This window comes from Ochotona princeps, chromosome 1 (genome assembly GCF_030435755.1).
Source record: "Ochotona princeps isolate mOchPri1 chromosome 1, mOchPri1.hap1, whole genome shotgun sequence".
NCBI lineage: Eukaryota > Metazoa > Chordata > Mammalia > Lagomorpha > Ochotonidae > Ochotona > Ochotona princeps.
In genome coordinates, this window is record NC_080832.1 from 110209521 (window position 1) to 110237030 (window position 27510).

General features: G+C 46.5%; 1 protein-coding gene across 2 annotated transcripts in view; it reads right to left on the reverse strand.

Annotated features, from left to right (window-relative positions):
• Nucleotides 1-16507, reverse strand: part of CMTR1 (cap methyltransferase 1) — a 44862-nt gene extending 28355 nt beyond the window's left edge. Inside the window, exons 1-4 of one of the 2 annotated variants that reach the window (XM_004590487.2) lie at nucleotides 16353-16507; nucleotides 13235-13372; nucleotides 4428-4579; nucleotides 2815-2973 (exon numbers count right to left, since the gene is read on the reverse strand). In XM_004590487.2, the coding sequence (XP_004590544.2) occupies nucleotides 2815-2973; nucleotides 4428-4579; nucleotides 13235-13367 (444 nt within the window). In that variant the 5' untranslated portion in view covers nucleotides 13368-13372; nucleotides 16353-16507. Of the gene's footprint in view, nucleotides 1-2814; nucleotides 2974-4427; nucleotides 4580-13234; nucleotides 13373-15069; nucleotides 15499-16352 lie in introns of those variants that run through there. The other variant, XM_058663733.1, reaches the window with a different exon arrangement.
• Nucleotides 16508-27510: the final 11003 nt, after the last annotated feature.

The window sequence follows — 27510 nt, forward strand, 5'->3', positions numbered from 1 at the left end:
TCAAAGTATCATATACAAGACAACTTCGTGGCCTAGCAGCTAAAGTCCTCCCTCACCCTGCCTTGCATGCGCCAGCCGGGATCCCATATGGTCACCAGTTCTAATCCCGGCAGCTCCATTTCCCAACCAGCTCCCTGCCTGTGGCCTGGGAAAGCAGTCGAGAATGGCCCAAAGCCTTGGGACCCTGCATCTATGTGGGAGACCCAGAAGAGGCTCCTGGCTCCTGGCTTCGGATTGGCACAGCACCGGCCGTTGCACTCACTTGGGGAATGAATCAGCGGATGGAAGATCTTCCTCTCTGTCTCTCCTCCTCTCTGTATATCTGACTTTGTAATAAAAATAAATAAATCTTAAAAAAAAAAAAAAAAAACAACTTCAGAGCCTGGAAATTAGGACAGAAACAAGCCTCTCCAATGGCTACTTTCTCTTCATTTTTCAGTTACTTTGCCTATCAGATTAAAACAGTGGTTCCCAAACTGGCTACAGATTAGGATCATATCAACTTTTAAAAAATAAATAAAGCCCAGCTCCCAACACTGGAGTATATGATTCTGTAGCCCTGAGGCACAGATGGGGCCTAAGTACATTTTCTAAAGTCCCTATAGAATTGTACTGTGCAGGACCTGGCACAGTAGCCTAGTGGCTAAAGTCCTTGTCCTGCATGTGCCAGGATCACATATGGGAGCCAGTTTCTGTCCCAGCGGGCCCACTTCCAATCCAGCTCCCTGCTTGTGGCCTGGGAAAGCAGTCGAGGACGGCCCAAAGGACGCTGCACCTGTGTGGGAGACCCAGAAGAGGCTCTTGGCTCCTGGCTTTGGGTCGACCCAGCTCTGGCCATTACAGCCATTTGGGGAGTAAATCAGCAGATGGAAGATCTTCCTCTCTGTCTCTCCTCCTCTCTGTATATCTGACTTTCTAATAAAAATAAATCTTCAAAAAAACAAATTCTCCTGTGCAGTCTGGGTTAAATACTATTGGGCTGGAGAAACACGGTATATAAAACCTAAACAGTTGGCTAACCTGCATGGCAGCTTCACAGATTGAGTCTCAAGCCAGTGTGGAGAAGAGACTCACCATTGCAAATCGAAGCAATGTGATTAAAGGTAATATTACATGCTCTGAAAGGCATAAAATGGTATCACAACACAAGGTCTTAAGGGCAAGCCAACCATAATCAGCAGAAAAAAAAAGTTAAAAGAAAAATTACTGAAGCTTTTTATTCACAAATCTGGCAGTATATGACAGCTTCTCCTCCTGGACAACATGTCACTGTTGAGCATAATGGCTATAATTTTTTTAAACTCCAGGAAATAAGCTCATATACACTTTGGATGCTCCTATAAAAGAAAAGGCAGGCTCCATTTTCCTATGGAAATCTAAACATGAAAGCTGCCATGGAGAAGATCTTGTCCCAAGGGTCAGATCTTGCACTCTATTCGTGGCTGCAGTGGCCACTGAGCCCTTTCCCCACAGTGAACCAGGAGTGAACAGTGACCTCAAGCACCTAGACTCCGTCGCTTTAAAAGTAGCTACCGGGCCTGGCAAAGCAGCCTAGCAGCTAAAGTCCTTGCCTTGCATGCACAGGATCCCATATTAGCGCAGGTTCTAATCCCAGTGGCCCTGCTTCCCATCCAGTCCCCTGCTTATGGCCTGGAAAAGCAGTTGAGCATGGCCACAACCTTGGGACCCTGCAACCATGTGGGAGACCTGAAAGAAGGTCCTGGCTCCTGGCTTTGGATTGGCTCAGCTCTGGCCATTGCAGCCACTTGGGGAGTGAATCAATGGACTGACTTTCCAATAAAAATAAAATGATTGTTTATTTGGTCTTAGCCAAAAGGCCGAGAAGCGATTAAAATAAATCTTTAAAAAATAAATAAATGAAACTTAAAAATCAAACTTAAAAAAAGTAGCTATCAATTGACAGCTGAGCCAAAATCTTATTATGAGGCATCTTTTGTAAGAGAAAGACTGAATTACAATAAATGGTCATTTTTTTATGGACAAATGTCACAGTTCAGCTAAGTTAATTCAAGTTCTACCCACTGAAAGGCTACAACTCTTGTTCTTGCTTTCACATGAATGAAGACAAGAAAAGGACCAGGTATTGCTGAGGGTAAAGCTGTTGTCTAGCAACCAAGTGCAAACATTTTCCTACTCTACACGGGCTCATCTGCTAATCTGTCGCCTGACCTCACCTGCTCACAGGTGTAAGGCAATACAGGGAAACCACCACCAACTCCTGGCTTGGCAAAGTCTGACTCTGAACTTCATTAGGGTTTTTAACTCACATGAGTTCATGTGAACACCCTCCTGGACCAGGGCACAGGGAGTCGAATAAAATATCTACAGTTCAGAGCCACACCCGAAGCTCAATCACAGTAACTGTGCCTAAGGCCACACTTTGCGCACTACTTCCTCCCTGCAGAGGTAATACCTGTTATTTTTAGATGCTTTTAGTATACCTATTTCAAATCCTTTGTAGAATAACCAAATTAGATATCAGCCTAATCTGTGCCATGAAAAGAGATGCAAAGATTCTTCTTTGGTCTTCAGGGTTCAAATAAAGTGGTCCCCAACAGGTAAGCCTACTAAACCCAGAGCAGAAAGCCAAACTTTTATTTGGAAACTAGATGGTGAGCCTCCTCTCTAGGCATCCTCCAGAAACCTTCCATGCAAGAAACCAACTTCAACCCCACTAGCCACCACCCTCATGCTGCCTCTGAAGATTTCTAATTCGTTACCATGGTGGCTTCTTAAAGCCATGCATCCAAAGAACAAAAGGCTTTCCTCTCTTCTCCTCCCCATACCACTTACCTCTGGCTCATCTCGCCAGTCCACATTCAGCTCCTGATCAAAGCCCCGAAGTGTCAGACCCAAACCTCTTCGGCCTTTCTGATTAGAGGCCTCAACGATGTCCTTCCGACCCTGGCTGTATTTACCCAGTCCTTCACCTTCCTTGAAGCCCATCTTGGCCTGAAAAGGAGAGGTCAGGGAGCACATTAATTCAGTTCAACAGACATTTAGTTAGCCCCCCATCACATGCCAGACACTGTGCTAAACACTGAGAAACACAGATGAATATGCCAAAAGTTTGCCTTCTAGCCTAATGAAAGAAAGCAGTGTAAACAACTGCACGTAACAGGTCTATTTTAGAAGTGAAAGTCTAGGGCAACCAGAAGTTGGACAAATGAGATGGGACCTCATAGCTCTAACTTAAAAACTTAATGAATCTCACTGGACATTTGCACAACTTACCCTTCCATCTAATCTGTCTGATAAAGAGAACGGAATTTAAAATGGAATCACTTCAAGCAGTGCCTTCTACTTCACCCTTAGTCAAACTGTCTTATTTAGTAAGGACAATGAAGACCTGTATCAGCCCACTTAATCAAGAGACTATTTGAAAATGTGCTTCATGTAAAATGAAGAGGAAGCCCCAATAAAATCCTAAGACAGAAACATTTTTTGAATGTCACAATTGTCTGTAAGAGCACAACAAATTCTAATTACTGTATCCATGTGTATATCCCAAAGATAAGAGCCCCCCAGACTCTCCCTAAATAAACAAATTCTAACACTTGGAAGAGCTAACTCCCCAAGAGGGTTTGCATTCACTTTAAAATAAGCATTGCTAATTTAGGAACTGCAGAAGTACCTAGAGTAGCCACCAGTCATTCCCCCAGGTCCAAAAGGTTGACAGAGTTACCAGTCATTCTACCTTGAACTTCCCCAAGTTTGCGGTCCCCAAACTAGAATGTGAGCCTCAACACTGCCTGTTCTTATTCTCTATGGAATTGAACAGGAAGTTAAAGAGCCAACTATGACATTCCTGAAGTCAGTGAAAACAACTAAATTTCCCTACAACCTGCGCAAGACATTGAATGCTCCCCCAACTGCTGATTCACTCTGCAAACACCCAAAAGAGCAAGAGGAGCTGGCCCAGCCAGAAGCTTGGCACTCAAGTCAGGTCTCCCACACAAGTGGCAGGGACCTCAGGTGCTTGAGTCACCACCACTGCCCCCCAGGACCTGCACCATCAGGAGCTACAGCTGGGCCTTGATCCCAGGCTCTCCACTACTGGATGCAGACATCCAAAGCAGCACAGGATGGCCCAAAGCCTTGGGAACCTGAAGCCACGAGGGAGACCTGGAAGTAACTCGTGGGTTCGTGTCAGCTCAGCTCAGTTCAGCTCCAGCCACTGCAGCCACTTGGGAATGAACCAGTGAACAGAAGACTCCTTCTCTCTTTCCTTCTCTCTGTAAATCTGCCTTTCCAATAAAAATAAATAAATCTTTAAAATTATAATGATAATAAATTTCAATAGTTGGAAAGTTGAGAAACCCCTAAGCTCAAGCTTTCCTGTACAAACTGTCCTTCTTTCACTGTGCTGGGCCAGTCTGAGAATCCCAACCCAAGTGCTGACGTACCATAAGCTTCTGGGATACACTGTTGTACATGGAATAGCGAGAGGATGTGCCCTCCACAAGGGAGTCTGCTTTAAATACATCGTGGAAAGAGTCAGAGCTGCGTGGCTTCCCCTCATTCTCACTGTCAGACTCACTTAGGCTTGTGGCAGATGCTGGAAAACAAAAAGGAAAATGTTTACGTGAGTCAATGACACAAAATAGCCTCTAGAAATCCAAGCGGCATTTATTCCCTAGTGTTCAATACATACACTGCACCCAGGAAGTTCATTAATGACCTGGGGTCAAACCTATTCTCTGAGTCTTACTAGCTGTATAATCTTAGACGAGTTTCTGAAAGTTTCTAACAGTACTTGTCACAATAGGAGTTCAAAAATAAGTTTCCCTTCTCCACACTTTTAATTTTTCCACAAAAGTGGGATGGCAATACCTACCTCATAGCCGTTCAAAAATTCAATTGAACAGTATATTTGAAAGTACACTGTCAAATATAAAGTATATTTACTGGAGATATAGTATTAATTCTGTTGCCACTGTTTATTACTTGAACATCAATTCCTAAATACTGATGACTGGTTCCATTTTTGCCAATTCCATCATTAGACTAACAGTATCTGGTTGTCTTCTTAGTTTCACTTTCAATTTTTTAAACTCACAGGTAAGAAGTTGGATCCACTGTGCAGCCCCACAAAGGGAGGCAAGTGGGAGAAGAACATGGGAGGAGAGGATGGGAAGAAAGAAAGAATGGATGGAGAAGGGGGAGCCACTCTGACAGAACCACAAAGTGGGAGCATTAGAAATACAACTAGACATTCCAGGAGGGCACAGTAGCACGAGCTAAGCCCTCATTGTCACTGCTAAGAACCTTCCTATCAGAGAACACCAAAGCAATCCAGCTGAGTGCTTGTCATGGGGCAGGCTGCCAGCTTCACAAAGTCAGATGGTCCCATTCAGCACAACCTTTGATTGACTCTTCTCCTTGCTCACGCAGATACAGGAATCCACAAATCTGAGTTCAACTTCAGTCTAATGAAATTTTACCTGAGGAATTTATCGGTCAAACCAACCCAAATTTGGAAATAGACTAAAATCTCAATAATCTCAAAAATTAGGGTAATAAGTTGTATAATTTCCTACTGAACATGATGTAAGTCACAAACCGGGGGGACATAGGACAGGATATGGCAGTGGTGGTATACTCTGACTACAGGGCTTGAGAAGTTCCAGAGTGTGCACAAGTAAACACGTTTCATTCCCGGGCGATGGTGATGAGGCTGGTATCACAGTGCACCAGGTTAAACCAACACTTAGGACACCCATGTCGCATTCAGGAGCGTTCAAAGCATTCAGAGTCCCTGGTTCAAGCTCTGGCTACTCCATACTTCCAATCCAGCTTCCTGCTAATGCACCCAGGGGACAGCAGATGATGCCCCAAGTTCTCAGATGCCTGACATCTGTGAGGGAATCCAATTGAAATTTCTGGCTCTTGACTTCAGTTTGGCTTATCCCTGGCTGTTGCAGCCATTCTGAGAGCAAATCTTTACTCAGTGGACTGATAATCTCTGTCTGGCCCTCTGTCATTCTGCCTATCAAAACAATAAATCTTTTTTTTTTAAATTACAGCTAAAAGGGCCCGGCACAGTAGCCTAGCAGCTAAAAGTCCTCACCGTGAACGCACCAGGATCCCATATGGGAGCCAGTTTATGTCCCAGCAGCCCCACTTCCCATCCAGCTCCCTGCCTGTGGCCTGGGAAAGCAGTCAAGGATGGCCCAAAGCCTTGGGACCCTGCATCTATGTGGGAGACCCAGAAGAGGCTCCTGGCTCATGGCTTTGGATTGGCTCAGCTCCGGCCATTGCAACCACTTAGGGAGTGAATCAATGGATGGAAGATCTTCCTCTCTCTCTCTCCGCCTCCTCTCTGTATATCTGACCTTCCAATTAAAAAATTAAAAAAAATAAATAAATCTTTAAAAATTATGTTTAAAAACACTTTTTCCAAGTTATGTATATTATTATTTCAAATATTTATTAGTTGTGAGGACATAAAGGTGTATAATTTAGACCTAAACAAATATTAGAGGTTTTACAGACTGGACATGGTTAAAATATATATATGTATCTTTTTGTTTTGTTTTGTTTACTAAGTAGAAACAGAGAGGTATGTGGGCAAGGAGAATGTGCAGAAGGGAGAGTTTCCTCAACCAGTTTATTCTTCAAAAGTCCTCAACGGCTAGAGCTAGACTAGGGAGAAACCAGGAACCTGGAACTCCACCTTGGTCTCTCACTGGGTGACAAGGACCCAGGCTCTCGAACTACACCTGCTGTCCCCGAGGGTGTGCATTAGTAGCAGGAAGCTGGAAACTGAAGTGGAGCCAGGACTCAAACAAAAGCACTCTGATACAGGATGTGGGCATCCCAAGTGTTGTCTTAATATCTTTGTCAAATGTCTACTCCTAAATATGTGTCTTTTAAGACTTTTTAAAAAAAGATTTATTTATTTTATTACAAAGTGAGATGTACAGAGAGGAGGAGAGACAGAGAAGAAGATCTTCCGTCCGATGATTCACTCCCCAAGCGGCCGCAACGGGCAGTGCTGTGCCAATCCAAAGCTGGGAACCAGGAACTTCTTCTGGGTTTCCCACATGGGTGCAGGGTCCCAAAGCATTGGGCTGTCCCAATGCAGGGAGCTGGATGGGAAGTGGAGCTGCCGGGACTAGAACCGGTGCCCATATGGGATCCCGGGGCGTTCAACCAAGGACTTTAGCCACTAGGCCACGTAGCCGGGCCCATCTTTTAAGATTTATTGGCCTAGTGGCTAAAGTCCTTGCTTGAACGCCCCGGGATCCCATATGGGCACCGGTTCTAGTCCCGGCAGCTCCACTTCCCATCCAGCTCCCTGCATTGGGACAGCCCAATGCTTTGGGACCCTGCACCCATGTGGGAAACCCAGAAGAAGTTCCTGGTTCCCAGCTTCGGATTGGCACAGCACTGCCCGTTGCGGCCGCTTGGGGAGTGAATCATCGGACGGAAGATCTTCTTCTCTGTCTCTCCTCCTCTCTGCACATCTCACTTTGTAATAAAAAAATAAATAAATCTTAAAAAAAAAGATTTATTTTTATTAGAAAGGCATATTTGCAGCGAATGAGACAGAAAGATCTTCCATTTGCCAGCTCACTCCCCAAGTGGCCACAACAGCTTGAGCTCAGCTGATCCAAAGCCAGAAGCTTCCTCTGAGTCTCCCACGTGAGCGCAGGCTCCCAAGGTTTTGAGCCATCCTCTGCTATTTTCCCAGGCTACAAGCAGGGAGCTGGATGGGAAGTAGAGCAGCCAGGAAATCCTGCCTGTATGCAAGGAGAGAATTTAGCCACTAAGCCAACGTACCAGCCCTAAATATGCATTTCTGAAAGATAAAGCATTCTGCAAGAGAGAGAAACAGCAGGTGAATATGTGAAAAGTCAGTATAAAATATCAGCCCTTTCTCAGCTGGCAAGGAGAAATTGTGACTTATCAGCCCTTTCTCAGCTGGCAAGGAGAAATTGTGACTGAGTAGTCCCAATGTGAGAAGCATGAACTCTGCCCCTTCCCTTGTGGAGGCTGTCCAATTCTCCTGATAAGCAGATCTGCGCACATGGACCAACGCAGTACACGCTACAGTGCCAGAGTGCCACTCAGAGGGAAAGGTCCAGAGCATTAACAATGAGTAACCATGGAAACTGGGAGGTGAGGTGATATTTATTTTTCATTTTGCACTTTTCTGTGCTTTCTACATTTGTGAGAAACAAGAATATGTTGGTTTTTTTAAAAAATAGGGTAGAAATAAGGCCACAAAGAAATAAAATTACCATTCCAAGACTGGGGAATAGGTTCGTTCCTTTCTAGAGAAATCTTTAGAGAGCAGCAGATTTGAGAGGAAAAGTCTTTCAAGCAGCTCAAGACAATTTACCCACAGCCCCTTGCCTATAATCTCCCCATGGAGGACAGAGGCTCTGCAGAAGCGCACTCACACTCGAAACCCTCTCCCCAAGGTGCAGGGAGAAGCGGGGCCATTTAGGCAGTGCCCTGGGTACAGCTTACCATTCCTTCAGGCAGTCCCAAATCTAGGCTCCTGGTTAATCACAAGTTACAATGTCAAATTATCTCTTCACCTGCTAATTAGACATTTGTAAGTCTGCCTGTGAAAAGCCTTAAAAAGCCAGGACCCTACTCACAGGACAAGCTGCCCTGCCTGCTCCAGCTCTGGGGAGTTGCTGGGAGACCCAACCATGAGCCCTGCAATGGCAGGAATATCATTACTGGGCACACAGGGTCCCTGTCAGCCGCCACTCACAGGGTGAAATCTTCTGTTTCTGCAACACCTTTGGGCATTTGGACAGGAAGAATCAAATTTGGTGGGGGACTCACTAGGTAAATCAGTGGTGACTCTGGTGAATTGCAGCACCTGGCTCCGACACAAAGACCCTTCCGCTCTGTTCGTCTTCCCAAGGTGTTAGCCACTGTTCCCTGTCCTTCCTGGTGTGTAAGAATAAAGGCGAGCGGAACTAAAACATGATCTTACTGGGTGGAGAGGCAAACAAGCCTCACTGCTCTCCCTCGTTCATGGAGTATCTGCACCAGTTCTTAGCCTGACATTATTGAGGCCCTATGCTTGCCTCTGCTGCACTCTACTTCCCTTCGCTCCTGGCCTTTGGGGTCACTCTTCAAATGACTGTTGTGGCTGCAGCAGAAAGAGGAGGCCTAACTTTCCGAGACTGATAAGAATGAGGCAAACACTGAGCAGGCAATTTTGTAACGAGGATATAAATTACTGAGAGCAATAAGGTCAGTCTATTAAAATCATTAGTTTCACTAAGAACTTGCCAAAACTAGATGGCATTCCCATTTACCTCCTTGGGAGAGCCCCTTCTAAAACCTATCAGCAAGCCCAAAGCATTGATTAGGATTTTTATTTACAACATCTTTTCCACCTGAGAGAAATCACTAGGCATTTTGAAAAAAGGTTTACTTTACAGAGCAACCAGGGGCTTCCCAGTGTTGGCAAAATTTTTCACATTGTGATAGAGCAGTAGGGCAAACATGCCAACATTAAAAATGACAGTGACAACACCCGAGTAGGGACAGTGCCAACTGCTAACGGCCAAAGCGAGCAGCTCAGAGACACAGGAGAATAAATTATGATTTTTAATAAACATCACCCCTTGCCTAACAATGTCTATGGAATATACTTATTTCTACTTAAAGACTCAATTTCCCCTTCATGCTAGACAAATGGTAACTCATTAGAACAATTTAAACAGATACCGATAAAGGAAGTTTTTGATTAAGGTCATGAATCTGGGCTGACAGAAAAGCGATGGTGTTTCAGGGCAAATAGCTTATTTACGAAAGAATTAAACCTGGTGGCGGGGAAGGCACTCTGTGTATGGTGCTGGCGAAGCAGCAAATCACTGCAAGAAGACCAGGAACCCATCCAGATGCCCAGCTACAGAGAAAGAAATGCAGCTAGGGTCTAGACCACAGCTCACCTGAGAGAAGAAGCCAACAAGATGGCCTCATCTGCCTGTCCTTACTTCCAAAGAAAATACAAAATGACTTCTCACCTGAAATGCCTTCAAACCCTTCTTAAAACACTCACTGTTGCAAAAGCAGCAACAGTGGCCGTGGCAACATCCCTGCTCTTCTTCACTTGTCAGTCTCTGACCTGGCAACGTGGCTGGCTACCTTGTGAATTATGTAAAATAAACTGCTCAAACAGTTCTACTAGCAGGTCACTGCACTGATGTAGCAGAGGAAGGAAAAAGGGCTGACACAAACAGCAATCACTATTTTTACTTTTCTGTCTTCCTGAAGAGCAGCTTTCAGTCATATAAATGGGGCCTGGTGGCGTGGCCTAAATCCTCACTTTGCACCTGCTGGGATCCCATATGGGCACCAGTTCGATTCCTGGCTGCTCCACTTCCCATCTATCTCCCTGCTTATGGCCTAGGAAAGCAGTGGAGGACGGCCCAAAGCTTTGGGACCCTGCACCCACATGGGAAACCTGAAAGAAACTCCTGGCTTCGGAACAGCGCAGCTCTAGCCGTTGCAGCCACTTGGGGAGTGAACCAGAGAATGGAAGACCTTTCTCTCTGCATCTCCTTCTCCTAGTGTATCTGTCTTTTCCAATAAGAAAATAAATAAATAAAATGTCTCATATTCAATCACCTAGGTGAACAGCATGTCCAGGTGACCTGGGTGGAGCACATGGGAGTGCCATGCTTCAAGACTGCATGTGAACAAAAGTTCTGCATACACATCGCGGGCACACAGAGTTCTGACAAGACAGCACGTCTAAGAGGAGTGAAGTAAATACTGAGTATTCAGCGAAATTATCTGCAGACCACTCAAAGGATGGGCAGCATGAAAGAGATGAACCACTTTAAGCTTCTTGGAAAAGATGCTGCAGTTGTCTTTTCACCATGGTACTCAGTAAATAGTTACTGAGCATTCACACTCCACGCAGGCCTGGAGGGAGGGTGGGGAGCCAACTCACACAGCAATGGTGCTGAGGAAGACACTATTCTCTGGCCTTTAGCTGTGTCAATGTGGAGCTGCTGCTTCCTAAATTAAGTTAACCAGGGGAGATCTGGCAATGCTGGCTTGCCTTCGCCTCCTGACTCCTTTTCTGCGAATGAAAGGGACTGGCCTTTTGCCAGCCGCATGCTAGAGACCGGCCACCTCTGGATTTCCATTCTGAGTAAACAACAGCAACAGTCAATCCTGACCGAGTCAAATGGTGCTACTTCCAGAAAAGGTCAAACCCATTTCATAAAAATAAAGGACTTACCTGTATGTAAAAGGAGGAAGGAGGAAAAAAATCTCAATTCAGTCATATTTTTAAAAGCTTAAAATTTAAGTCAGAATGGTTTCCTTGAAGGATCCTTCACCATATGCAATTATCTTTCCTTACCTAAGAGCTGTCCTCTCCTTACTCGAGGCAAATGCCCTCCAGGATAGTCACTTCGAGCCAGACACCTCCAGTACCCGAGTATCATGGATTCCCCAGACACCCTGCCTGTTCCCCTTGGAGGCCATCTCTCTCAATGCCCTACCCAAGAAACATCTGCCTCCACCACGCTGGTCACGGCCCAGGCAGGAAGATCCCTTTTCCTCCATAGGCCGCAAAACCACTGCAGCCAGTAACGTCCTTACCTCCCCAATTTGACACCCCCTTTCTCAGCTACCCTGCAATCTACCATGATTTTAAAGGCAGGCGCATCTCCACACACACAGATTTATGAGTCTTCTCCAGCCTGGACCACAGCCGCACCACATGCTCCATTAGCTGTACCACCTGTCAAGCTTCTCACTGGACAAGTTTCTCAGTAACAGCTGATGAGTAACTGCCCTTGAATTAGCCTGCCACTTGTGAGTAAACTGTGTTTCCTACCACCCTCAAAGGATGCTTCACACCCTTCCAGTCACCAATCTGTTACCCAATTTCCTTCCAGTTTACCAATGATCCAACAGAAGAGCCAAAATCCAAGCATGCTGGTGTTCTGGATTAATACAGTTTCTCTTTCCCCCCACATCCTGTTCATCTAGACCCTACAAATGTGACCTAATTTTGGCAGATTACATCAAATTATGGTAGGGACTAGCACTGTGACGCAGTAGCCTAAGCCTCCGCCTCACATAAGTACCAGTATCCCATATGGGCACCGGCTTGAGTCCTGGCAGCTTCACTGCCAATCCAATTCCCTGCCAATATCTGAGAAAGCAGTGGACAATGGTCCAAAGCCTTGGGCCCCCATACTCAGGTGAGACACCTAAAGAAGCTCCTAGCTCCTGACTCCAGATTGGCTTAGCTCTGCCCATAGGGCTATTTGAGAAGTGAATCCGTGGATGGAAAATCTTTCTAACACTGCATCTCAAATAAAAATAAATTTAAAAAAAAAATTTAAATATATTAGGGTGGGCCCTAATCCAATGGTTGATATTCTTTTAAGACAGAAATCTGAATATACATACAAAAAAGGTAGAATTACACCACAATGGCCAAGGTGTGTGGACTGTGGGAAGTCACCAGAAGCCACAAGTAAAAAAGGCTTTCCCAAGAGCCTGTGCAGGGAGCACAGGTTCAAACCTCCACTTCAGGTTTCTAGCCCCCAAAACTGAAAACGAATACACGTCTGTTGGGTTGAACTACTCAGCTTGTGTTCGTCTGTTATAGCAGCCTTGGGACACCAACACCACTGGCAAGTCAAGATAAATGCAAACAGAACTACTACTTACTAACTGCCTGGCACTGGAAACCAGCTCCTAGACAGTCTATGTGGGAACTGTGAATGTCCACAAAAAGTGCTACTTTCAGCCCAATCAGTGAAATCTTAAAGCTTAATTTATGCTGTGAGCACCACAATACTCTAATACAGTTGATGTTTCTGACCACAACTGCTAAAAGAAGTGAGAACACAACAAGCAAAAACCTGAGAACTGGGCCAGACAGCAGCGGCGACAGGCCCCTCCTGTAACAAAGAGTCCCAAGATCATTCACGGCTATTAGGAGCACACAGCACTCGGCTCAAGCAAAAGAGTGCCACCTACTGAAGTACTGGCAACAGAACTATGTGACTTCTAGAAAAATTCCCATTTTGACTTAAACAAGTTTCCCGCTCTTCACTGGAGAGTAGCAGAACAGAGAGTCTGGGGTCAACATCTCTAGACTCTGCCTTGTTTTCCCAAGGGGCAGGTGACTGCATCTGGCTCTCCAAGCACCCGGGATTTGACCAACCTGATGGCCAGTGGCCTCAGACCACACAAGCAGGCATACCTTTCACTGCATGATTGATGGAGGCAGGAGGATCATCATCGGATGCGGAGCTGAGGTTCAGGCCAAGCTCTGCCACTCTTTTCTTCTGCTTTTTGATGGGGGCGGTCCGTTCTGGGTCCGTTCTCCTCTTCATTGTGACTGCAAGAACAGAACCACATGATCAGCTGCCCAAGTCAGTGCCACTGGGCTCAGGGAAGGGATTCTGAAGGATAAATCAGCAATGGGCTGAGATTTGGCAGCTCCAAACACCCTCCAGTGCCAGTGTCCTGATAGCCTCTTGTCCAGAATGAGATGCAGGAGGGAAGCTAGTCAAACCCAGGGTTTTCAGGCACAGCTGTTTTCTTTGAAAACGTGGTGCCCACAGACCTGGGGTCCCCAGGCCCAATGGAGTCAGGTATCAAAAATGTCATGGATCAACTCCACAGGCCACAGAGGAATAAAAAAATAATACCTTAGGTATTTGCGATTCTATACTTTTGATGCAATACTGGCCATGCATGACAATAAACACTTCAAAAGTGACTTCACTTCTGGAAACTAAAAAAATATCAACCAGTATTTCCAAAGTGTAAGGATCATTTGAGTGAACAATCCATTACCATTAATATCTTAACCAGAACAGTTAAAGAGATACATAATATGTTAAAAGCCACTGGTTTGGGGTTCATGCTGTTTGGAAATATGCAACAGTCTGGAAAAGTTTTAATTCAGACAAATCAGTGGAAACATTGGCTTGTTTAGGACTGAGAAAAGAGAACAGCAGACATGCTATTGGAATGGCGATAGCTCTATCATCGGACTGAGGTACCAAAAAACAATATATTCAGAAACCGAGCTCCACAAAAAGAAACAGGCAGGCACTCTGATACCACCATCCATGGCCCGGGGTGGGTACATCAGAGGAAAGCATGAGAAGGGGGAAAAAAAAAAAGGAGAAATGGAATAAAGTGGTTAAGAGACCTTGACATTTTAAGGAATCATCTAGCTAAAGAACAAGCAAGACAAGTAGTGAATACAGTGTAACTTGTTCCTAACTGATTGGGTGTGGAGAACTCAAAGTCCAGAAAGAATTCACTACTGGAGTAAAACCAGCAGGTGGGCAGCAGATGGGCAGCAGGGGAGGCAGGCCAGACACCTGAGGAAGGCACAGGATTTGGCACGGATCACCGCAGACAGGGAAAGAAAGTAATGGAGTTTAAAGGGGCCACGTACCCCATCCCATTCCCCAACCTCACAAAAATCTGGATCCATGTCCCCCTCATTGCCATCCTTTCCAGAGAGACTGCAAAGCAAGCAAGGATATACTGCGAACACTGAGCAAAACAGGAAGCCAGGCTGGGCAGGGCTACCTTGAGCCCTCCACCGCATTCGACCCCCAAAAGACTCACAAGCTGAGCTCTGGGAAAACCCACCACACAACCTGGTTCCAAGCATAGCAAATGCAAAAAGGGTGGTCTGATGTGCAGTCAGTTGTGGGGGGTGGGGAGAGAAACACAGAAACACAGGAAATTCAATGAGGGCTCTGTTGGGGTGGGGGCAAGAAAACAGTTGTAAAAGTGGGAACAGAGGTGCAACACCGTCACATCTGAATCTGGGGTCTACCCACCTTCCCCGTTTGCACTTGGGAACGACTGAGGCAGCAGTTAGGCCGCGCGGCTCACCAGTGCCCAAGTGGACCTGCAGGTGCTGGACCGTGAACTGCAAGGCAGGAGGCCTGCTTCCACCTGCTGCTCTCCCCCATTCAAGAGCTTCCAACCCCCGACTCTGCAGCTTCTCCTCTCTCCCTGGGCCTCGCAGCGCCGCCCCTAGCCACGGCGGGAACCCTGAGCTCCCACCTCCTAGTCTTTTATTTGAAGACGAACACTGAGTGTGTGAAATGTGTGCGCAGACAAGCCAGCCGCAGCTCCAGCTCCCGGGAGCCGGCGGGTGGGAAGGAGGGAAGACAGAAGCCACGAGAAGGCGGAGGGGAGAGAGAGGCACGACTGGGCTTGGGGGCCGAGGCGGTGGTCGGTGCAAAACGGGGAGAGAAGACGCTGGGCCCGCGCGCCCGCCCGCTCGCTCCCCCCGGGCCGCGCGTCGGCACTCACGCTCAGGGGAGACGGGGCGGAAGAGACGGGGCGGGGGTGAGGCCGACGCTGTCGCTGTCGCTGCCGCCGTCGCCGCCGGCCGGACCCGGCCCTGTCGCGGCCACAGCACTCCCCTCACTTTCGTTTCCCCACAAGCGAGCCCGGCGCTGCCGGTCGCGCCGTCGCACTCGGGTCCCGCCCTTCGGGCCGCGCAGCCGAATGACGCCACGGAGCGGCCAGCCCCGCCTCCACCAGGCCCTGGGAAAGGTCGCGCAGTTCCCGGCCCCGCCCCTTCATGAAGCACAGGGCGCCTGCGCAGACGGGCCCGCTGGGCTGGGACGCCCAAGGGAAAACCCACCGTGCTCTTCGCTGGCTGAAGAAGGTTGATGGGGAGACAGAAACCCGTGGGCAAGACCTGAAGGGGCCTGGTGGCCTCCCTTGACCTCATCTCAGGCTTATTATTATCTTCGTGTTATCGTTTGTACAAGAAAAAACAAACTCACTGTTTTAAAAGATGTACTTATTTTCATTGGAAAGGCAGGTTTATACAGAGAAGAAAACACAGATCTTCCATCTGCTGGTTCACTCTGCAAGTGCTCACCACAGCTGCTGCTAAACCTGTTAGGAGCCAGGAGCTTCTTACAAAGTCCACCACATGGGTGCAGGGTACTCAGAGAGATAAACTAGCACGCATATGGGATACCAACGCTTGGAGGTGGAGGATTAGCCAGTTGAGCCCACACACCAGCCCCTCATTTTTAAACTTACGTTTCATCATGTCAGAACCCATCAGTAGCTTCCCACTCCTCTTAGAGTAAAGCTAATGGCCTCCAGGACCCCCGGGATGACCCCCTCTGCAGGTGGGCCTGGCCCTTCTGCTATTCCCTGAGCTTTTCATATCAGTCTTTGTGTAGGTTCTCAAGTGGGCCATATCCCCTAAGGGTTGATCAACCCACTCCACCGGGATGGTTCTTCTCTCCTTGGCTTGACTACTGTCCACTTTCCTAGGAGAACTCACTGTGATGTCCTTTTCAGGAGGCCTCTTAACTGACCTGTTGCCCCACTCAGTTGGAACCTCTGTCCAGGAAAGGTTTTGTCTGTCAGCGTGTGGTTTTTTTTCTGAAAGATGTGTTGATCTGAAAGGCAGAACAACAAAAAGATTACAAGCTACCAGAATTTACCAAAGAAGAAACAACCTAGTGTAAATATCTAAGAAAGAAATTTGAGGAGTGAACTAGTAGGTGGAAGCTCTCAAATACATTTTAAATGTTTAATTATTTATTTAAAAAGCAGAGGGACAGAAGCCAAGTCAAACAGGCAGAAAGAGATCTCCCATCTGCTGGTTCACTCCCTGAAATGCCTTCAACAGCTGAAACTGAGCCAGGCACAAGCCACGAGCCCAGAATCAACCGGCCTGCCGTGTGGGTGGCAGAAACCCAAGTACTTCAGCCACCCCTGCTGCCTGCCAAGAAGGATCAGAAGTGCCAGCACTGAAACTCAGACGTGAGGGTTCCTGGCAGCATCTTAACCACTGCACCAAACACCCCGGCTGCACCCCTGGAGAGACTACATTATGCTTGGAATAGCTAGACTAGCAGCAATTCATAACTGTTGAACTCTCAAAACCACTTGAGCAGTGCCGTCAGAGCATGCCCCACATCGGGGACCCTGGGATGGATGGGAGGCTGGGTGGAGCTTCTCCCTTTATCTCAGTCCTTACCCCAGATACAGAAAGAGAGAGAGAGAGAGAGAGAGAGAGAGAGAGAGAGAGAGAATGTGGAAACAACGGTCTTACTTTCCTCTAGCCCTTGACCCTTTGTGCCCTAATCAACTATGTAAGGATTATCAAAACAAAATAACACTTAGAAAATTCATCTGCAAAGTTCCCTCTGCTTGCTTGTAAGACTTTCAATAATGTTATAGTAATAAAAAAGTATCATTCTGGTAAAGTAATAGATACCGAATCAATGAGACATTTTAGAAATGGTGCTACAACAATTGACCATCCTTATGCAAATAATAATAATAATAATAACCATGAGCTGCACTGAAACTCTATGTACAAATTAAACCAAAGTGGATAATAGATTTAAGCAAAAAATGTAAAATCATAAAACTGTTTGAAGAAAACAAGAGAAATATTCTTGACTTTGGGTCAGGTAAACTTCGTAAATATGACACCAAAATTGTGATCTATAAAAAATGGTGAACTGGACTACATAGAAACTGAAAACCATTTCTCGGTAAAAGATACCATCAAAAAATTACAGGCTACACACTGGAAGAAAATAACCAAATTGTTATTCCACAATGAACTTGAACCTAGGGTATAATAAGAACACTCACGATTCAACAGAAAGAAAACCACTGGAATTTTTTTAAGTTATTGATTTTATTTTCATTTGTTTATTTATTTATTTTAATTTTTTAAAATGCTGATGATATTTACATAGTTGAGTAGAGCACAAAAGGTCAAGGGCTAGAGGAAAGTAAGTAAGACCATTGTTTCCAAATTCTCCTTTTTCCTTCCTGTATCTGGGAGAAGGGGAGAGACAAAGAGAGAAGCAACACCCATACTCCCAACCAAGCCATGTTCCCCAATGTGTGACATGCTCCCAGGGCACTGCTCAAGTGGTTTTGAGAGTTCAACAGTTATGAATTGCTGCCCATTTCACCACTCCAAGTATGATGAAATCGCTCCAGAATCCACTGGCTGACATAGTCCACCTTAGAGTCTCCGTTTGCCCAGATTTTCACTGCCAACACTTGGCTGGGCTACTTGATCAATTTGTTCTGTCCTCTGTTGTGGTACCAGGTGTCCTTTGCAGGTTCCAATGTACTACCATATCCTCCATATGCACCTGGATATGCTGTCCACTGCGCCATCTGAATTACTGAGGGGGCTCAGCTTTGACACATGCACTCCACGATCAGACCATGAAACCTTCACTTTTCTTCATGGTTGGGCTTCTGAGAGCAGCAGTTAGTTGGAGAGATCCCCAAAGAAACTTTGTCTGAAGTGATCCCAGACTAGATTCTTGTGTGTGCATGCCTGTACAGGGTCCAGCACAGTCTCCCGCCCCAATCTGCTTATGCACATGCTGTTGGTTGCAATTGCTGGGTCAGTTCTACCTGCAGCCCCATCTTCTACCCATCTTCTATGGGTGTTGAAGTCCATCCCAATCCTGCCCACCACACACCTGGTCATGTAACCAGTGGGAGCTGCAGCCTAGTTGGGGTGACTCCCCATAATCTTTACCAGGCCAGCCCCCTGCCAGGATGTACAGCAGAATGGTCCAGTCTGTCCCACAGCCCATTCAACTCTGATACATGTCAATGGGCACTGAAGCCTGGTTCAATCCATCCAGCCCCACCATCCAGCCCACACACATGCTGCTGGGTGCCTGTCTAGCCATACCTCCCCCAGTCCTGGATTTCAGGCTTTGCAGTGGGAGTGGTAACCAAAGAGGGAGGTGTCCACTATTTCCCTCCTGGGCCCAATCTCATTCCTGGATCCTGCACTCTCCAGGTGGTTCTGCAGTTTAACTTGACAGAATTAGCCCCCAGTGCCAGCATCTGCTAGTTGATGCTGTGGCAAAGCCCAACCAACCCTCACCCACTGTTGAATTATGCTTGCAGCAGTAGGAATAGTCAGCCCAGCCTGGCTTTTCCCTGATCTAGTTCATATGAGGTCCACAGGTGTTGTAGCCATGCCTGGTCTGGTCTGCCCCAGTACCAACTCAAGCTCTCCAGTGGGAGTGGCTGTACAGCAGGGGAGCCCTCCACATTCCCCCTACCAGCTTTGCCCCCTCCTCCCCTGGTTCTCTTGTGTGCTGTTCCCCAGGTTCCTGCATCAGAACCTCTCTCAATGTCAGATCTTGTGCACTGGTGGGTCCATTGGCCAGCCCTACTTAGTTCACCTCCGGTTCTGGCAGGAATAGTGGCCTTTCCTGACTGGCCTTCAACCCATTCTGGTTCTTACTGTTGCATGTTTCAGCCCAGCCAAGGTTGGTCCACACCCAGAAACAGCTCACACATGGCTCAGTAGGGGCAGAGACCTAGCCCAGCTCGTCCTACACCTACCCTGGTCCTCACGAGCACCAGTGGGTGATGAAGTCTATCCCAGTCCGGTGCATTCAGCCCCAGTCCACACTTGTGCTGAGGGACTCTGCAGCCATATCCAGACCAGAACGCAGCTCCCACTCCAGCACCCGCACGCACCAGTGGGAATCCCAACTCAGCTAGGGTATCCCTTTAGTTCTCCAATCAGGCCTACTCCTAGCCATAGATTGTGCACGTGCCAGTGGTTGCTCTGACCTAGCTTGGCATAGACCCTCACCTGTCTTGGCCTTTACCTTAGATGCTGTAACCTGACCTGACCCAGCCTACCCCCATCCTGATTCTCCCTGATGGGTGATGGAACCTGGCCCTGCTCAGTCTATTCCCATCCCTGGCTCATGCAAACCAGTAGGTCTAAGAACCTAGCTCAGCATGACCTGTGCTCCAGCCTGATTTCTGTTCTTGCTGATGAGCTAAGGTTTGCTTGGCCCTGCCTGGTCCGCCCCCTTACATAACCAATCCACACGTTAGCCAACAGTTGGAGCTACTTTGCCCAGCTTGCCCAACCCCCAGGCCTGGACCATGTGATCCTCAGTGAGATTTATGACCCATTAGGGGAGTTTCCCAAGTTCCCCTACTTGACCCACTTCCAGACCCAGATCTCATAGATGCCAGCAGATGTTAGGCTAGTGCCCAGCATAGCCTGCCACTTCATCTTGGCCTTGTATGAGCTGGTGAACATTGCAGCCCTGGTTCTAATCCCGGCAACTCTGCTTCCCATCCTGCTCCCTGCTTGGGAAAGCAGTCAAGGATGGCCCACAGCCTTGGGACTCTGCACCCATGTGGGAGACCCAGAAGAGGCTTCTGGCTCCTGGCTTCGGATCAGCTCAGCTTCAACCATTGCAGCCACTTGGGGAATGAATCAGTGGACAGAGGATCTTCCACTCTGTCTCTCCTCATCTCTCTGTATATCTGCCTTTCCAATGAAAATTTAAAAATAAATCTTTTTAAGAAATAGTGTGTATCTCAAGAAAATGTCTTATTTTGGGAAGGGATCTTACTCTTTGTCTGGCAGAGCCTCTGAAAGTCACACTCTGTTTGACACAGGCCTTGCAGAGGATGAGAGAGATTACAGAGACACAGTAACATAATGAACAGTTTTATTGTTTCTCCTAGTAGTGCCTGGCAGTTGGGTTGCAAGTAGTCGACCTTCCCATTATCATGAGTAGCATGCAGCTACAAAGTTTCCCGTGACAGCCCAAGCTAAAAGGCAGGTTTTCTGGCATGTATCACCTCCTTTATCACTCAGTGTCCAATTCAGAGCTTGGGTGTTCCCAAGATGGAAGATCCCAAGATGCTATGAGGACACAAACTACTTTTGGAAAACTTCTTGAAGTGTTGCAGAAATTTACAGATTTCTCTTTTCAAAGACTCTTAGAGCAACCCTGGAAGGAAAGAGTATCCAGTCTTGAGAAGACGAGAATTCCCGACAGTTTTCCTTTTGTTACACCATGCCAATGTTAGCCTAGTTGATTGGATAGTCTTTTGTACCCACGCCAATGTTAACCTTGTTGATTGGGTAATTTTTCACAGCAATGTGAGCTTAAAACCCCCCAACTGTGGCCATTGGGATAGCTCCCCTCCTCCACTTGCAGTTGTATGAGAATCCACTGGCCAGGGGTGGGTGAACAAAGACTCCTGAGCTTCTAAGAGTCTGCCTCCAAGTCATTTTTGGGATAGAATTGATTATCTCACAGTAAGATCAAGAATTCATCTTCAGCTAAGTCAACATCTTAACATCTTTGATTCTGTGTTAATAAGAAAGAAATAGAGTTCTAGGTTCCTGCCTTCAACTCAGTCCAGCCTCAGCTATTGCAGACATCTGTGGAATGAACCAGTGGAGGGAACATGTCTGTCTTTCTGTCTTTCCCTCTTTCTCTGGAACTCTGCCTTTCAAATACATTAATAAATAAGAGACCATCTGTTTTTATAGAGCCGAAAAAAGAGAAAGAAATAGATTACAAAACCATGGTTCAACTTAGAAGCTATGAAGACAGAAACAGCTTTTGGAAGACTCCTTGAAGTGTTGCAGAAATTTACAGATTTCTCTTTCCAAAGAAAATAACAGAATTGTGTATTATAGTTCCATCTATAAAAAAATGCATCCTCCAGCTTCTTCCCTATTGACACCTTAGGTAAGAATAGTATTGACTCTTTCAATAGCACCCATAATATTGACTTCATAACATTGCACTGAAAGGTTAAAACCACTCACATGGCTTTGAGTATCTGCCATGCGAGCTGACACATCAATGAAATTCCTGTTCTTGTAGCATCTCAAGGGTGGATTTCCTTCCATTCTTGTTTAATTTCAGTTAAAGAAAAACTTCTGTCGTTAGTTTGAAGGGTGCTTCAAGACACATCCACAATGAACGTGGGTATCACAGAGCCGCAATTCATGTTGTTTTCCTATCGTGTTGAAAAAAAAAGTTAAGTGCATTTAACTCACAGGCCTGTCTCTGATTAAGTTGATGACATCTGTGGCTTTTCAAAAAATTTCTTTTCTGGAATTGTTAGGCAAAATCTTTAATGTCCACACATGCCTGCGGAAAAACAAAAAATAATGATGATGCCAATATGAAGTGTTTGCCTTCTCATTAAAGCAGTATCTCTGGATGTATTACCCAGTATTGCAGAAGCCCCATCTGTGCAGGGGATGAAGGTTTTCTCTCCGAAGTTCGTTTGGCAAACAAAACAAAACAAAACAAAAAACCCTTTTCCAGTCTCCAAAATGTCTGCAGCCTTTATAGTTTAAAAAGGGACCCACAAAATAAGAATTCTTCGATGGCAGCAGTACACACGCTAGAAACAAAGAGGGAGCTGGCTGTCTTGAGAGATGTCCCTCAACAAACACAGCTAACTTAGGCACCCTTTCAGGCTGGGCAGCTGGGGTACACTTTAAGTTTTCTTAATATAAGACTGAAATTCACATTCACGTTACAAACATGCACGCACACACGCACACACACCATGCTGGGTTTTACATCCCACAGTATTCAGTAATGTGAAATTATATAATACTTGATTTCTACCATCTGTCCTTATCTTTGACATTTCCTTTTAAACTGGCTTTGCAGAAATTCAACCTTCTTTTTAAAAAAGATTTGTTTATTTGAAATGAAAAATTGCAGGCAGAGAAGGAGAGGCAAAAAGACAGACAGACAGAGAAAGAGAGAGAGAGAGAGAGAGAGAGAGAGAGATATTTTTCCAACCACTGGTTCACTCCTCAGATTGTCAAACCAGCCAAAACTGGCAATGGTGCAAAGCCAGGATCCAGGAGCTTCTTCTGTGTCTTCCATATGGGTACAGGAGCCCAAGCACATGGGCCATCTTCTTTCTTTTTCTTCTTTTTTTTTTTAAAGCTTTTTTCCCTTGGAAAGGCAGATCAGATTTATGCAGAGAAGGAAAGAAAGATCTTTCATCTACTGGTTCACTCCCAAGTGGCCACAATGGCCAGAGCTGAGTTAATGCAAAGCGAGGAGCCAGGAGTCTCTTTTGGGTCTCCCACACGGGTGCTGGGTCCCAAAGTTTTGTGCCATTCCCTACTGCTTTCCCAGACCACAAACAGGAAACTGGATTGGGAAGCAGAGCAGTTGGGACATAAATCGATGCCCATATGGAATGCCAGCGCTTGCAAGATAAGGATTTAGCCATTGAAGCATTATGCCAGAGCCTTGAGCCATCTTCTGTTACATTCCCAAGTACATTAGGAAGAAGCTTGACTGGAGACAGAACAGCCAGGACTCAAATGGTACCCATATGGGATGTTGGCACTGCAGGTGGAGTCTTAGCTTGCTACCCCATGGAATAGGTCCCCAATGTCACCAGTGAAGCTTGGTGAGCTCTTTCCTTAACTCAGTATAGAAATAAAAAGCCAGGATAAGTGCAAGTGTAACAGATTCTTTATTTAAAGCAAAGCAGTAGGAAAGCACTGCCTCATGAAGGAATAGGGAAGTGGAGTGGCCGACTGGACATTGGCTTTATGGGGAATGGCTTGGGCTTTTTAAAGTTTTTTTCCTTTTTTTAAAGATTTATTATTATTTTATTTTTATTGCAAAGTCAGATTTACAGAGAGTAGGAGAGACAAACAGGAAGATCTCCCATCCGTTGATTCACTCCCCAAGCGGCCACAACAGATGGAGCTGAGCCAATCTGAAGCCAGGAGCCAGGAGCCTCATCCAGGTCTCCCACGTGGGTGCAGGGTCCCAAGACTTTGGGCCATCCTCGACTGCTTTCCCAGGCCACAAGCAGGGAGCAGGATGGGAAGCGGGGCTTCCAGGATTAGAACTGGCACCCATATGGGATCCTGGCACTTGTAAGGCGAGGACTTTAGCTGAGCTCCAGGCCCTTTTTCCTTTCTTTGAACATAGGGAGGGGCATCATAGGACCCAAGTGTCTGGGCTGATAAAGAGTATTCAAGTGACTATCTAATCCTATTCTGGGAGCATGGCCTAAATCCTCCTCCCACCTAGAGCTGGGCAGAGAAGCAGAAGGCAAACCCCCTTAGCCTTGGTTGTCATGGCAACTCCAAGGTATCGCTTTGCTCAGCCAGCCCTCCTAGTACATGCAAACAGTGAACTGTGAGATAGGGTCCAAGAACTGGGCACCCCCTCTGCTCCTTCAAGGCCCTTGACCTGGTCTCAACCAACTTATTTGTATGCACGTATTTAAAATTTTTATTTGAGAGGCATAAAGACAGAATGAAGAATATTCCCAATAGCTGTTTCACCCTCCAAATGCCTACAGGCTGGGCTGAAGCTGGAGCCCAGAGCCAGGCACTCAGTCTAGGTCTGCCATGTGCAGAGCAGGAACCCAACCAGCTCAGCAATCACCACTGCCTCCCCAGGTCGGCGTTAACAGGACGTGGGAAGTTGGCAGCCAAAGCCAAGAATAGACCACAGTTAGCTCAATGTGGGACGTAGGTGTTCTAACCAATGTCTCTACCAATAATCTCCTGCCAAGACATAAAACTGTAATAATAATATAAGGAATTCCCATATACTCACACAGTTAATCTCGCAATTGCTAATAGTTTGCCATAATTACTTTGTATTATTGTCTCTCTGTATGCGAAAATCTCTTTATATATCTGTGCCGTTGTTTCTATTGTCATTTCACATGCAGACACACATTCATCTGTCTATATGAATACACAGTGTGTTTCTGAGCAATTTGAAAGTAAATTACAGGTATGATATTTCTTTGTTCTTAAATATAGAGGGGGCTTCAAAATATTAGTGGAAAGTAGAATTAAAAGATAATATATTTTTAAAGATTTTATTTATTTTTATTGCAAAGCCAGATTTACAGAGAGGAGGAGAGACAGAGAGGAAGGTTTTCTGTCTGGTGGTTCACTCCTCAAGTGACCGCAATGGCCGGTGCGCGCCGATCCAAAGCCGGGAGCCAGGAGCTCTTCTGGGTCTTCCGCATGGGTGCAGGGTCCCAAGGCTTTGGGCCATCTTCGAATGCTTTCCCAGGCCACAAGCAGGGAGCTGGATTGGAAGTAGGACTGCTGGGATTAGAACCAGCGCATATATGGGATCCCGGTGCGTTCAAGGCGAGGACTTTAGCTGCTATGCCACCATGCCGGGTCCAAAAGATATTTTTTTAAAAAGATTTATTTATTTGTATTGGAAAGGCAGATTTACAGAAAGAAGGAGATACAGAAAGATCTTCCATCTACTGGTTCACTCCCCAATTAGCTGCAACAGATGGAGCTGAGCCAATCCAAAGCCAGGAGCTTCTTCTGGGTCTCCCATGTGGGTGCAGGGTCCCAAAACTTTGGGCCATCCTCGACTGCTTTCCCAGGCCACAAGCAGAGAGCTGGATGGGAAGTGGAGCAGCTGGAATTAGAACCGGCATCCATATGAGATCCCAGCGTGTTCAAGGTGAGGACTTTAGCCGTTATGCTATTGCACCAGGCCCAAAGATAAATTTGTTTATTTATTTTTCCCTTTATTTTTTACAATCTTTACATAGTTAATAGGGAACAAAGGGTCAAGGGCTACAGGAAAGTGTGTAAGACTATTGTTTCCACATCATTGCTTTTTTTTTTTTTCTGTATCTGAGGTAAAGGGGGAGATAAAGGAAGAAGTTCCACCCAGCCTCCCACCCATTCCTGGTCTCCAGTGTGGGGCATGCTCCGAGGATCCTGCTCAAGTGGTTTGGATAATTCAACAGTTAAGAATCACTGCCAATCTTGCCATTCCAAGCATAATGAAATCGCTGCAGAATCCATTGGCTGACGTAGCCCACCTTAGAGTCTCCGTTTGCCCAGATTTTCACTGCCAACACACGGCTGGGGTAGTTGATTGATTTGTTCTGTCCTCCGTCCTCTGTTGTGGTACCAGGTGTCCTCTGCAGGTTCTGATGGACTGCCATCTCCTCCATGTGCACCTGGGTATGCTGTCCACTGCTCCGTCTGAGCCTCTGAGAAGACTCAGCTTTGACACTTGCATTCCATGGCAGATCATGGAACCCTTCTCTTCATGATTAGGGTTTTGAGTCCGGCAGTTCAGTTGGGGAGATCCCCAAAGAAACTTTGTCTGAGGTGATCCCAGACCAGATTCTTGCGTGTACTTGCCAGTACAGGGTCCGGTACAGTCTGCCACCCCAGTCAGCTGGCGCTTGCAATTGCTGGGCTGGTTCTGTTTCCGGTCCTGTCTTCCACACGAACCAATGGGTGTTGCAGTCCAGCCCAGTCCTGCCCACCACACACTCTCATAAACCAGTGGGAGCTGCAGCCTAGTTGGAGCGACCCACAATAACCCCCACCAGGCCCGCCCCTGCCCTGGTTCCTATGCTTGCCAGTATGTACAGCAGACTAGTCCAGTCTGTCCCCAATCCCACTCGGCTCTTCTACATGTCAATGGGTGTTGAAGCCTAGTTCAACCCAACCGGGTCCACTATCCAGCCCATGTACATGCTGGTGAGTGCCCAAAGATAAATTTATTTTGGCACACACAAAAAATGTGAAATCCATGCATATAAGAAGCATTCAAAGGGTTTATGGTTGGCCCAATGCAATGGCTCAGAGGCTAAATTCTCACCTTGCAGGTGCCAGGATTCCATGTAAGCACCAGTTCATGTCCTGGCTGCTCCTTTCCCCATCCAGAACCCTGCTAATGGTCTGGGAAAGCAGTAGAGAAAAGATGGCCCAAGGTCTTGGGACCCTGTACCCGCATTGGAGACCCAAAAGAGACTCCTGGTTCCTGGCCTCAGATCAGCTCAGTTCTGGCAGTTGTGACCTCCTTAGGGAATGAATCAGTGAACAGAAGATCTTTTTCTCTGTCTCTGCTTCACTCTGTCAATCTGTCTTTCAGATAAAAATAAGTAAAATCTTTTTTTAAAAAGGTTTATGGAAAGGGCCCAGCGTGGTGGCATAGCGGCTAAAGTCCTCGCCTTGAACATGCCCGGGATCACATATAGGCGCTGGTTCTAATCCCAGCTACTACACTTCCCATCCAGCTCCCTGCTTGTGGCCTGGGAAAACAGTCGAGGATGGCCCAAAGCCTTCGGACCCTGCATCCACGTGGGAGATCCAGAAGAAGCTCCTGGCTCCTAGCTTTGGATCAGCGCAGCACTGGCTGTTGCGGTCACTTGGGCAGTGAATCATCGGATGGAAGATCTTCCTCTCTGTTTCTCCTCCTCTCTGTAAATCTGGCTTTGCAATAAAAATCTTTTCAAAAAAGGTTTATGGAAAACACATATTATGAATAACCACACATGATTTCAAAATTATTTTGTAGCAACATAAATGTATCTTTCAATTCCATCTTCCATGAAGTTTTTTTAAAAAATTTATTTATTTTTATTCGTAAAGTCAGATTTAGAGAGAGAAGATACAGAGAGGAAGATCTTCCATCTTATGATTCACTCCCTAAATGGCCGCAATGGCCCAAGCTGAGCTGATCTGAAACCAGGAGCCGGGAGCTCTTCCAGGTCTCCCATGTGGGTGCAGGGTCCCAAAACTTTGGGCTGTCCGCGACTGCTTTCCCAGGCCACAAGCAGGGAGCTGGATGGGAAGCAGGGCTGCCAGGATTAGAACTCGTGCCCATATGGGATCCTGGCGCAAGGCGAGGGCTTCATTCA